Below are 11869 nucleotides of genomic sequence, written 5' to 3' on the forward strand. Positions count from 1 at the left end.
TACGGTTAGGTCGTACCGGACATTGACGAACGAAATGACCCCACTGACCACAATACAGGCATAGTCCGTCTTGCCGACGTTGTTGTCTCACCGACCCTTGTAGAGGTGACCGTCCCAGTTGCATAGGTTCCTCCTCAGATTCTCTCCTCCGCTCTGTCGATTGCATAGGACCAGTGATCGAGGGCTCCCGAACAGTGGATGCCTTGTGTTGCACTATAAGATTATCAATAGCGATGGCTATTTTGATAAACTCATGTAGCGCAGTGATATCTCCTCGACAAGCCAACTCAGTCTGTACGTCTTTGCGCAGCCCTCTTCGGAAAACTGTGAGCAAAGCAGTCTCGCTCCATCCGCTACCGGCTGCTATAGTACGGAACTCTAAAGCGTAGTCGGCTACTGTGCGACGGCCCTGCTGAAGTTCGCACAGTTGGTCTCCCACACTACGCCCAGATACTGGGTGGTCGAACACCTCTTGAAACAGTCTCTTGAACTGAACTTCCGCATTCAGCTCGGGGACCTCAGCTGCCCAAAGCGCAGTAGCCCAATCCAGTGCTCTTCCCGTTAGCAGAGAAATCATGAAATCCACCCTGCTACGGTCATCGGAAAACATAGTACGATTATATGACAGATACAGGGACATCTGGAGTAGAAACCCCTGACATTTGCCAGGTTCCCCGTCGTACCTTGTAGGTAGAGAAATCGGAGGTGCATGACGAGGACTGACCGTGCTCGGTGTGGTGCCTTCAGCCGCACCAGCGTGGAGTAGCTGTAGGAGTTCATCCATCCGTTTCTCCTGTATCTCCCATCGCCTCTGTAATTCCGCTGGATCTATGGTAATGGCGAGGTATTCTGTAATGAATACTCGGACAGAGTGGTAAGATCCAATCGCAGAATAGCGATGCTTTATTAGAGTACAGACAAGGGTATAGCTTAATCGTGGTCGGGCGGGCTGTGGTCAAAACCGGGCAAGGCATAGACAGGCAGAGGTACCAAAGGAGCGGGCTTAGTCGTAGTCGAGGGCACAGGCACAGGATCAGAGCACGGTCATCACTGGGGTAGACAAGCAGAGGATTATGCAATTCGGGGAGTCAAACAAGGCACAGGTCGGATACACGGGTAATCAAAACAACAAACTCTCTCTCTCTCTCTCTCTCTCTCTCTCTCTCTCTCTCTCTCTCTCTCTCTCTCTCTCTCTCTCTCTCTCTCTCTCTCTCTCTCTCTCTCTCTCTCTCTCTCTCTCTCTCTCTCTCTCTCTCTCTCTCTCTCTCTCTCTCTCTCTCTCTCTCTCTCTCTCTCTCTCGGAACAAAAACGCTTAGCAAGTCACAAAGGAACAATACCTCGCACCGACTGAACTTCTGAGCACACCTTATATCCTACCCTAATTACGGACAGGTGTGCTCAGAACTCAGGTGAACCAGATCGAGTCTGATGACTCCCCCTCTCAGTAGATCGGGGAAGTGTCAGACTCTGTCTAGACCCAGCCAACCCCCGATCCCTTACAACACCACTGACTTTGTGATAGCATAATGAAGATCCTGGTTGACTGGTTTTCATGTAAAACGACTCAGTAGGCCTATGACAATTTGTGGACAGAAGCAGTTTTATCGAGTCCTATATCTACCCACTACTCTGTCAATGGTCATTAATCCGGCTTTCAATAATGTGGTCGTGCTTGTTCATTGGGCGCGCATCGCTTTTTGTTCGCATGTCCTGATCAACCTCTGATGACTGTCAAAATGAATGTAGGCCTAATGGAAATTGGAATGGACAATTACAAACGACGTTTATTATAAACGACCTCGAAAAAAACATGTCCATGCATGGTTCATACAAGTTTCTTACAATATTGAGAAATGTATTATTTTGGGTGGATATTCAAAGCTTTACAGAAACTGCAGAAAATATGTTGGCCTATATGAGGGGTTAAAAATTGCGACAATAAAGAAGAAAACTCCTCCCTAAACTTGCAGACTGCTCCAACTTTTGCTAAAGGTTTCCAGATGTTGAGTGAAGCACTCGCGGGCTCTATTCTCGAATAGCCTACATTTTAAATGCACAACTCTGTAAGCCACTCTGACATTGAATACTTCAAAACAATAATAGTTCAAAGAAGGTTGGTAGGCCTATATGACTGCATGTAGACTATCTGTCTCGTGAAGTTTACAGTCCCAATGCATCGGGTTACACAGCGCACTGTAATTTTTCCAATAGCTTTCTCTGACTGACACGGAAGGTGGAATCCAGTTACATTTTTTTTCTTTGAGTGGGAGGATGTAGGAATCTTGCCAATATATGACAGAAGCAATGGAACGCTGAGCGAGAAAAGTAACAATTACTGAACGTCGCAGTGAGAAAATTTTACTTCGAAAAAGGACAGCGCAACGAACCAAATGGCAGAACAGGTAGGCCTACTATACCATTTTAATATCAGCACTTGTCAAAACGTTGCACTTGAAGAGATGGTGGCTTTACTCATCCTAGAAGCAACGAATGGAGCATTCTTTTGGTGCATCGAATAGAGCATTCTTTTGGTGATAACTTCCCCCGACACTTTTATGCACCGTTCTGATTGTCTTTGGAAGTAGCACAGATGTAGTTTATCCAGAATTCCATAGATATTATGCTATCCAATTTATATCATGACACATTCCATTAGATCCTATAAAAAAAAAGGGGGGGGGGGATCTACTAAACTATATTGAATTGTTTTAAGAAGGTCATACCAAGGATCATTTTGCTATTTCATTTTGAATTGTAAGACCCCTTGAGGTTGACAAAAATATATTCAAAAAATATTTGATGAAAAATTGTATACATTTACATTTTAGTCATTTAGCAGACGCTCTTATCCAGAGCGACTTACAGTTAGTGAATACATATCTTTTTTTATTTTTTATACTGGCCCCCCGTGGGAATCGAACCCACAACCCTGGCGTTGCAAACGCCATGCTCTATCAACTTAGCTACATCCCTGCCGGCCATTCCCTCCCCTACCCTGGACGACGCTGGGCCAATTGTGCGCCGCCCATGAGGCTGCGACAGAGCCTGGATTCGAACCAGGATCTCTAGTGGCACAGTTAGCACTGCGATGCAGTGCCTTAGACCACTGCGCCACTCAGGAGTACGTATTTAGCCTTACTGCTATTAGCCCATACAAACGCATTGAAAACAGATTCACTACATGGAACACCAGATAGTCCCCAAAAAAGAATCTATAGGAAGTTTGTTCTGAAGTGTCTGATCTATATCTTAGAGATATAAGAAAGATCAGGATATTATTATTATTATTTGGATTTTTTACATGTATTTAAGCCCTTATTTTTGGCACTAAACAGTCTCCTTATATACTTCCATTCATTTTTTCAACTGGTATCGGGGACCTTCAGACTAATCTTGTGAGGCCTGTGGGCGTCCTAGAGCAAAACACAGAGGGGTCATATTAGTGTGTAGCCCAAACTGTTAGGACGCTACAGACGATTTTGTGAGAAGACCGATTTTCGGGATGGCTCAGGGTCTGACAAACACAGCTCTAGCTCTGTCACCTTTTCACTGCAGATGCCGAAGTGTGACATAGGTGAATGCGGTGGATTGAGACATATCCAATGCAGAAAAACAGATATCTCTAGCACACATAGAACAATGAGACAGATATTTCACCGGATGTATAAATGTGAAGCATCCGCTTGGCGTTTCCACTCACTACCAAATATGGTGGTGAGAGGAAGCCCAGTGGCCGATAGTGGGAGAAGATGGAACGAGATGGATTTTGACCGACATTCTGCACATTATCACATCGATGAAACATTTGATCACAATACAGTTTTCTGTTCCCCAAAAACTGTTATGAACATAGTGGACTAAGTTTTGTAGACTTTAACCTTTGCAAAAGTAAAAAAAAAAAAAAAAAAAAGAGTTGTTTAGAAGGAGTGCAAAGGCGAATTGAGTTATTGCACATCCACACTTCACAGAGTAGGCGTTCCCTAACGGAAATATGCATATGTACAGTGGGGGAAAAAAAGTATTTAGTCAGCCACCAATTGTGCAAGTTCTCCCACTTAAAAAGATGAGAGAGGCCTGTAATTTTCATCATAGGTACACATCAACTATGACAGACAAATTGAGAAAAGAAATTCCAGAAAATCACATTGTAGGATTTTTAATGAATTTATTTGCAAATTATGCTGGAAAATAAGTATTTGGTCACCTACAAACAAGCAAGATTTCTGGCTCTCACAGACCTGTAACTTCTTCTTTAAGAGGCTCCTCTGTCCTCCACTCGTTACCTGTATTAATGGCACCTGTTTGAACTTGTTATCAGTATAAAAGACACCTGTCCACAACCTCAAACAGTCACACTCCAAACTCCACTATGGCCAAGACTAAATAGCTGTCAAAGGACACCAGAAACAAAATTGTAGACCTGCACCAGGCTGGGAAGACTGAATGTGCAATAGGTAAGCAGCTTGGTTTGAAGAAATCAACTGTGGGAGCAATTATTAGGAAATGGAAGACATACAAGACCACTGATAATCTCCCTCGATCTGGGGCTCCACGCAAGATCTCACCCCGTGGGGTCAAAATGATCACAAGAACGGTGAGCAAAAATTCCAGAACCACACGGGGGGACCTAGTGAATGACCTGCAGAGAGCTGGGACCAAAGTAACAAAGCCTACAATCAGTAACACACTACGCCGCCAGGGACTCAAATCCTGCAGTGCCAGACGTGTCCCCCTGCTTAAGCCAGTACATGTCCAGGCCCGTCTGAAGTTTGCTAGAGTGCATTTGGATGATCCAGAAGAGGATTGGGAGAATGTCATATGGTCAGATGAAACCAAAATATAACTTTTTGGTAAAAACTCAACTCGTCGTGTTTGGAGGACAAAGAATGCTGAGTTGCATCCAAAGAACACCATACCTACTGTGAAGCATGGGGGTGGAAACATCATGCTTTGGGGCTGTTTTTCTGCAAAGGGACCAGGACGACTGATCCGTGTAAAGGAAAGAATGAATGGGGCCATGTATCGTGAGATTTTGAGTGAAAACCTTCTTCCATCTGCAAGGGCATTGAAGATGAAACGTGGCTGGGTCTTTCAGCATGACAATGATCCCAAACACACCGCCCAGGCAACGAAGGAGTGGCTTCGTAAGAAGCATTTCAAGGTTCTGGAGTGGCCTAGCCAGTCTCCAGATCTCAACCCCATAGAAAATCTTTGGAGGGAGTTGAAAGTCCGTGTTGCCCAGCGACAGTCCCAAAACATCACTGCTCTAGAGGAGATCTGCATGGAGGAATGGGCCAAAATACCAGAAACAGTGTGTGAAAACCTTGTGAAGACTTACAGAAAATGTTTGACCTGTGTCATTGCCAACAAAGGGTATATAACAAAGTATTGAGAAACTTTTGTTATTGACCAAATACTTATTTTCCACCATAATTTGCAAATAAATTCATTAAAAATCCTACAATGTGATTTTCAGGAAAAAAAATTCTCAATTTGTCTGTCATAGTTGACGTGTACCTATGATGAAAATTACAGGCCTCAATTGGTGGCTGACTAAATACTTTTTTTACCCACTGTATGCTAGAACGCGCCTATGGGATCTCGCTAGCTTGTGCTTAGCTCTGCCCACCTCCTTGCTTGTTCTGCCCACTCTGACTCATTTGTTCCAATTGGAAACAACAGGCTGTGGTCTATCTTGGTTTAGTTATACAAATCTTTGTCTCTAGCTTAAACTGATGGATTTTGATGGGGATTTTTTTATTATGCTAATTTGATTTCCACGGGGGCGCGGACATCGACCTTAGTCCTATAAGTCCTATAGGCACGTTTGCACATAGCCTACTTACCTTGCACTCTTGCCAGCTTAACACAAGTTTATAACTAATAATTTCAATGCAGTGATCAGTGCGCATGCTGGAACAGCAGAAAATAATGGACAATGACAAATGAATCCAGGCCATATGGTGACTATGGAGCAAGGAGCTATTCTCAGTTGTGTCTATAGACAGAGACTGTGTGTGGAAATGAAAAGCACCGGGAGTCAATCAGTCTCTTCTTATTCTGTCCCAATGGCCTATGACACAGAGACCTTCTTTGGAGATAGACTACTGTTTGAAGGATGACAGCTAGACAAACAGAAAGACAGACAGACAGAATGAGATACTCACCGTCGGCGAGCAAGCGCCTTACCATTGTTGCCTACTGTATCCATTTTATGATATTTGTTGGGTGCAGTGAGCTATCTGTGGAAACATCATCAAATGGAACACTGTAGTTGGCCTAAAACAACACTTTTATGGTAGCCTAGTCCTAGTGAGTAAGGCTTTTTATTCTTTATTATTTCCTACAATGACAACTGAAATGGATGTCTCAATGAATTTGGTTTAGTGTTTAGGATATAGGTAAATAGAGTTTGAAGTCACCACTGATTCCTTTCCCTGTTGCCCAAGGTTCTTGTGCACGCCCCAGGTACAGACTGGGACCAGAAATCGTCCCTGGCATTTCTAACACACCTGCCCCTTGAGACCCCCACACCGGCCTATTTTTTTCCCCAAGGCCTCCACACTGGTACATTTTTCCACTTGAGGCCTCCATTATTAGCCAGATCATTTTGCGTGAAAAACCTAAGTTAGACAGCCCCAATAGGCAAAATATTGACCAGCCCATCTGGCATTTGCCCGAAATGCCAGATGGCCCATCCGCCCCTGGCACACCCTGAAGATAAACAGTGACAGGGTGAGCTGTCATAGCTACCCCAACCTGCAGGTATTTCAAGTACCTTCTCCATGTAGACAAGTTGTCTGAATTTGCCTTCAAATACCAGTAGGCCACTCAGTCTCTCGTTACTTAAGCTTACTCCTCCTTGCCCAACTCACAGATCGCCCACATTTCAATAGCATATTCAAATATCAATTTGAATAGGGGTGAGTGACATAACAAAATTCCTTTACAGTTATTTAATGTTGGTGATTTAGGATATAAATAAAAAGTAGTTTGAATAAAAACCCGTCAGCTACAATAGATTGGGTGTTTGGTTCTTGGTTTAAAGAGAGTATTGAATGATGTCCTTCACAATGACCAACATAACCAGTCTGTGTGACACAGTTTCATATGCCACTGCAAAACATAATGTCTACTTTTTAAACAGGTGACTTGCAACCTAGAAGTATAACTGATCTTGTTGGAGTATAACTTTTCACTCAGCATATTATTTCTCACAATTTTTGGTTGACCACTAAGCTTTCCATGACAATGATACTGGACAGGTCAACATTCACAAGGCCGCAGGGCCAGACGGATTACCAGGACGTGTACTCCGAGCATGTGCTGACCAACTGGCAAGTGTCGTCACTGACATTTTCAACATTTCCCTGACTGAGTCTGTAATACCAACATGTTTCAAGCAGACCACCATAGTCCCCATGCCCATGGACACTAAGATAACCTGCCTAAATGACTACCGACCCGTAGCACTGATGTCTGTAGCCATGAAGTGCTTTGAAAGGCTGGTCATGGCTCACATCAACACCATTATCCCAGAAACCCTAGACCCACTCCAATTTGCATACCGCCCCAACAGATCCACAGATGATGCAATCTCCATTGCACTCCACACTGCCCTTTCCCACCTGGACTAGAGGAATACCTACCTCAAAGCTCATCACTAAGCTAGGGATCCTGGGACTAAACACCTCCCTCTGCAACTGGATCCTGGACTTCCTGACGGGCCGCCCCCAGGTGGTAAGGGTAGGTAACAACACATCTGCCACACTGATCCTCAACACGGGGGCCCCTCAGGGGTGCGTGCTCAGTCCCCTCCTGTACTCCTTGTTCACCCATGACTGCATGGCCAGGCACGACTCCAACACCATCATTAAGTTTGCCGACGACACAACAAGTGGTAGGCCTGATCACCGACAATGATGAGACAGCCTATAGGGAGGAGGTCAGAGACCTGGCCGTGTGGTGCCAGGATAACAACCTCTCCCTCAATGTGACCAAGTCAAAGGAGATGATTGTGGACTACAGGAAAAAAAAGAGGACTGAGCACGCCCCCATTCTCATCAACGGGGCTGTAGTGGAACAGGTTGAGAGCTTCAAGTTCCTTTGTGTCCACATCACCAACAAACTATCATGGTCCAAACACACCAAGACAGTCGTGAAGAGGGCACAACAAAGCCTATTCCCCCTCAGGAGACTGAAAAGATTCGGCATGGGTCCTCAGATCCTCAAAAAATTCTACAGCTGCACCATCGAGAGCGTCCTGACTGGTTGCATCACCGCCTGCTTGGCCTCCGACCGCAAGGCACTACAGAGGGTAGTGCGTACGGCCCAGTACATCACTGGGGCCAAGCTTCCTGCCATCCAGGACCTCTATACCAGGCGGTGTCAGAGGAAGGCCCTCAAAATTGTCAAAGACTCCAGCCACACTAGTCATAGACTGTTCTCTCTGCTACCGCACGTCAAGCGGTACCGGAGTGCCAAGTCTAGGTCCAAAAGACTTCTCAACAGCTTCTACCCCCAAGCCATAAGACTCCTGAACAGCTAATCATGGCTACCCGGACTATTTGCACTGCCCCCCCACCCCATCTTTTTACGCTGCTGCTACTCTGTTAATTATTTATGCATAGTCACTTTAACTCTACCCACATGTACATATTACTTCAACTACCTCAACTAGCCGGTGCCCCCGCACATTGACTCTGCACCGGTACCCCCCTGTATATATAGCCTCCCTACTGTTATTTTATTTTACTTCTGCTCTTTTTTTCTCAACACTTTTTTGTTGTTGTTTTATTTTACTTTTTTATTAAAAATAAATGCACTGTTGGTTAAGGGCTGTAAGTAAGCATTTCACTGTAATGTCTGCACCTGTTGTATTCGGCGCATGTGGCCAATAAAATTTGATTTGATTTGATTTGATACTGTGAAATGTGTGATACAAACACAAGTTAATTAACTGAACAAGAATGCTGCAGTGTTGTTAGAACAGGGCTTTATCTGATGGCCTGAGATGAAGTCACTCAAGGACAGGGTTAAACATCAGAGTGCCATCTTTGCGTAGACTTCCGACACGTGGAGGCATGCAAGATATGCACTTGAGAACGGATGTGAGTGTGTCTGAATTTTTTTGGGTATTTGGGACTAAATTGAGTGGAGGTCGGTACACTTTGAATATGTTAACTTTCTTTCTTTCTTAATGATCTATTATAATAATAAACGTCACATACTAACTTCAAAGGACTGTCAGAGGATGCTTTTCTTATTGTTATATTATTTGATTCCCCTTTTTTCTCCTCCTCTGGCGCAGCACTCAGACCTGGAAAATGCCATCAACACTTTGGTCACACAGTTCCATGCCGCTGCGGCCAATAACGGTCCCACGCTCCAAACCGAAGAGTTCAAAGGCCTCCTATCCTCCCAGCTGCCCAACTTAGTTAATGTACGTAAACTGCAATGGTCGGTTACATTGCCCCCACCCTCCCAGGCCACACCTCCCATTGATTCTACCAGTAGGAGGCGTGCCTCTGACTCTTACTACCCTCCCACTCAGCCACAAACATACAGTAAACACCACCTCCTATAACTCACAAACCAACACTCAGGAAAAGCTTTGAGGCATCGGTTGCCAGGTTCAATGCAAATCCAAAATTTGCTGTAATATACTGTGTGCTCAGTCACCAACTGAGTTTTAAACATGCTTTATTTTAATCTGACAGATGCTTTATTTGAATCACTGAAAAGGCCAAAGTATCTTGCTTTGTCTTCATTTTGGAACTGGCTGCTTAGTTGTCTGAGGCCCAAGGCAGTTTTCCAGGATGAGTCTAAATCTACCAGAGGGTGACAAAGATAGCGATGCTTCTGAAAAACAGGAAAAGGCCAGTTCAAATACATGAGCAAGTGAGGAAGGCTCAAGGTTGTTCGCTCATCTAGAGGGGGAAAAACAAACGGACAGATAAATAAATAACCGTTTTCATTATGAATAGATCAGGAAAAAAACTGTAATTGTAATATGACTCCTTGCACCAAGTCGACTTCATCCACCATAAACTCAACAACCAAGTAGAGTATATCTGCTACACAATAGTTAGCCACAACAGCTAGGAAATATTTGTTCATTTGTTGTGAAAGGCAAATGAGGTTAAGGAGAGGGGGCAGAATACACAACTGTTGAAGTAAATAATATGCTTAATTACGAAGTCCATATGTTTTTCATTACGTCCAGTCTTAGACTTATATAAAACCAGAATCTATTTAAAAGAAAAAGTAATGATCACATAATTCAAATGGGATTCCATTGCAAACAGCTCATTATATTATCTCAGCTGTGGAGCAGCGTTCAGGACAGGATATATTTTCCCAAATCAATTTCCTATTGTTTCCAGCAGACAGAAAGATCCACTGTGTTTGCATCTGCCTGCCTGACAGCTTTATAACATTTCAGAATGAAATGACTGTAGATAAGATTGGCTACCCAGATACTGCTATTGATTACATTTACATTTGACATTTTAGTCATTTAGCAGATGCCATGCTCTACCAACTGAGCTACAGGGGACTATTACCTCTAGAATACCAAACAAAGAAAAGTTGCTATATGAAAATATCGATACAAATGAAAAAGGGCCATGGATCTATACCCACTAGAGGTTAGCAAAGCCTGAAACATTGACACAGTTAATTGACAAAGTATACACATGCTGTGTTTATTCAGCTGCATACATTACAGTTGAAGAGAGGCCAATAGTGGATTATGAAGTCAAACATGTTTACTGGAGTTATTCAGTTGAATTATTGATACAATAATTACCGATGAAGATATTAGTAGTTAAGAATATCACCTACTGAGTAATGTAAGGCAACAATGTTATTCGCTCAAAAGTGTAATAGACTAATTGCTAACTTCCTGCTAATACATGTCTATGCATAATTACTTAATTGCTTATTAACTGTCAGTAAGTTAAATACAGTGTACATATAGTGAAGTTGTTTTTTGTGCTCCCTCCGTCCCCCAGACTGGAGGCTCAGAGCAGGGCCTGGGCGAAGTGATGAAACAGATGGGTGTGCCGGACGGCGAGGGAATTACCTTCAAGCACTTCTGGGGCTTGATCCAGTCACTGGCCACCACACAGTATGGTCGACTCAGCAGCGAGAAGGTGTCCAAGTGCGACTGTGTGCTTCTGTGAAGACCATGCCTTCTGACGGTGGTGTGAGCTAGGGGGAACCAGACAGCCTTATAGTATGCCACCCAGTGTCAGTACCCCTTCTCACCCCACTGCTCCCATCCAACCCTGGACACTCACATAGTCCTCACCCCTTCCACTACAGGCCTCTTATGTACATTCTCCATGCTTGGTAGTGCTCCATGCCAGCAGTGCTCATCTCTTAGCTCTATGCCACTTGGTTTACAGGATTTTGTTGTACTCCCTTATTGTTATCAGTGGTGGTGTTTCCATCCAAATATCCCTTCTATTGAAATATCCCCATTCTCAAACCCTGAAGACTTTCCTATAGGCCTACTACCAGTCTAACCGCTACAAATAATCCTTAGATGACATATGACCCAAAGTGAAATCAGAAAGCCATGTGCAAGATTTAGGTGCTAGACAATAAAGAAATAAAGAAATAAAACATGTATTTACACATGGCATTACACGTTAGTGGAAAGCTCCTTTGAGCCACCAATAGTCCACATACATACAGTACTGGTGTTGCAGAGTGCCCATAGCATGTTTCCTTAAACAATGTTTTCCCCACTGTGGTATTGCAGTTTTGTATTTATATTTTGTAATTCTCTTTATTCTGGCCCTTGTGATAACATACTAAAACATGACAAGAAATTATATAATAAAGATCAAAAGAAATTGT

General features: G+C 43.7%; 1 protein-coding gene across 1 annotated transcript; it reads left to right on the forward strand.

The window, feature by feature from the left end:
• Window positions 1-1974: 1974 nt before the first annotated feature.
• Window positions 1975-11869, forward strand: LOC311112329 (protein S100-A13-like). The gene is made up of 3 exons (XM_084155391.1): window positions 1975-2403; window positions 9312-9443; window positions 11017-11869. The coding sequence occupies exons 1-3, from the start codon at window positions 2392-2394 to the stop codon at window positions 11185-11187; spliced, it is 315 nt and encodes a 104-aa protein (XP_084011517.1). The 5' UTR covers window positions 1975-2391; the 3' UTR covers window positions 11188-11869.

This window comes from Coregonus lavaretus, assembly GCF_964263955.1.
Source record: "Coregonus lavaretus genome assembly, chromosome: 3".
Taxonomy (NCBI): domain Eukaryota; kingdom Metazoa; phylum Chordata; class Actinopteri; order Salmoniformes; family Salmonidae; genus Coregonus; species Coregonus lavaretus.

Coding starts and splice junctions, on each gene's coding strand:
- LOC311112329 (XM_084155391.1), top strand. Junction 9,444..11,016: donor AGCTGCCCAACTTAGTTAAT/GTACGTAAACTG, acceptor TCCGTCCCCCAG/ACTGGAGGCTCAGAGCAGGG.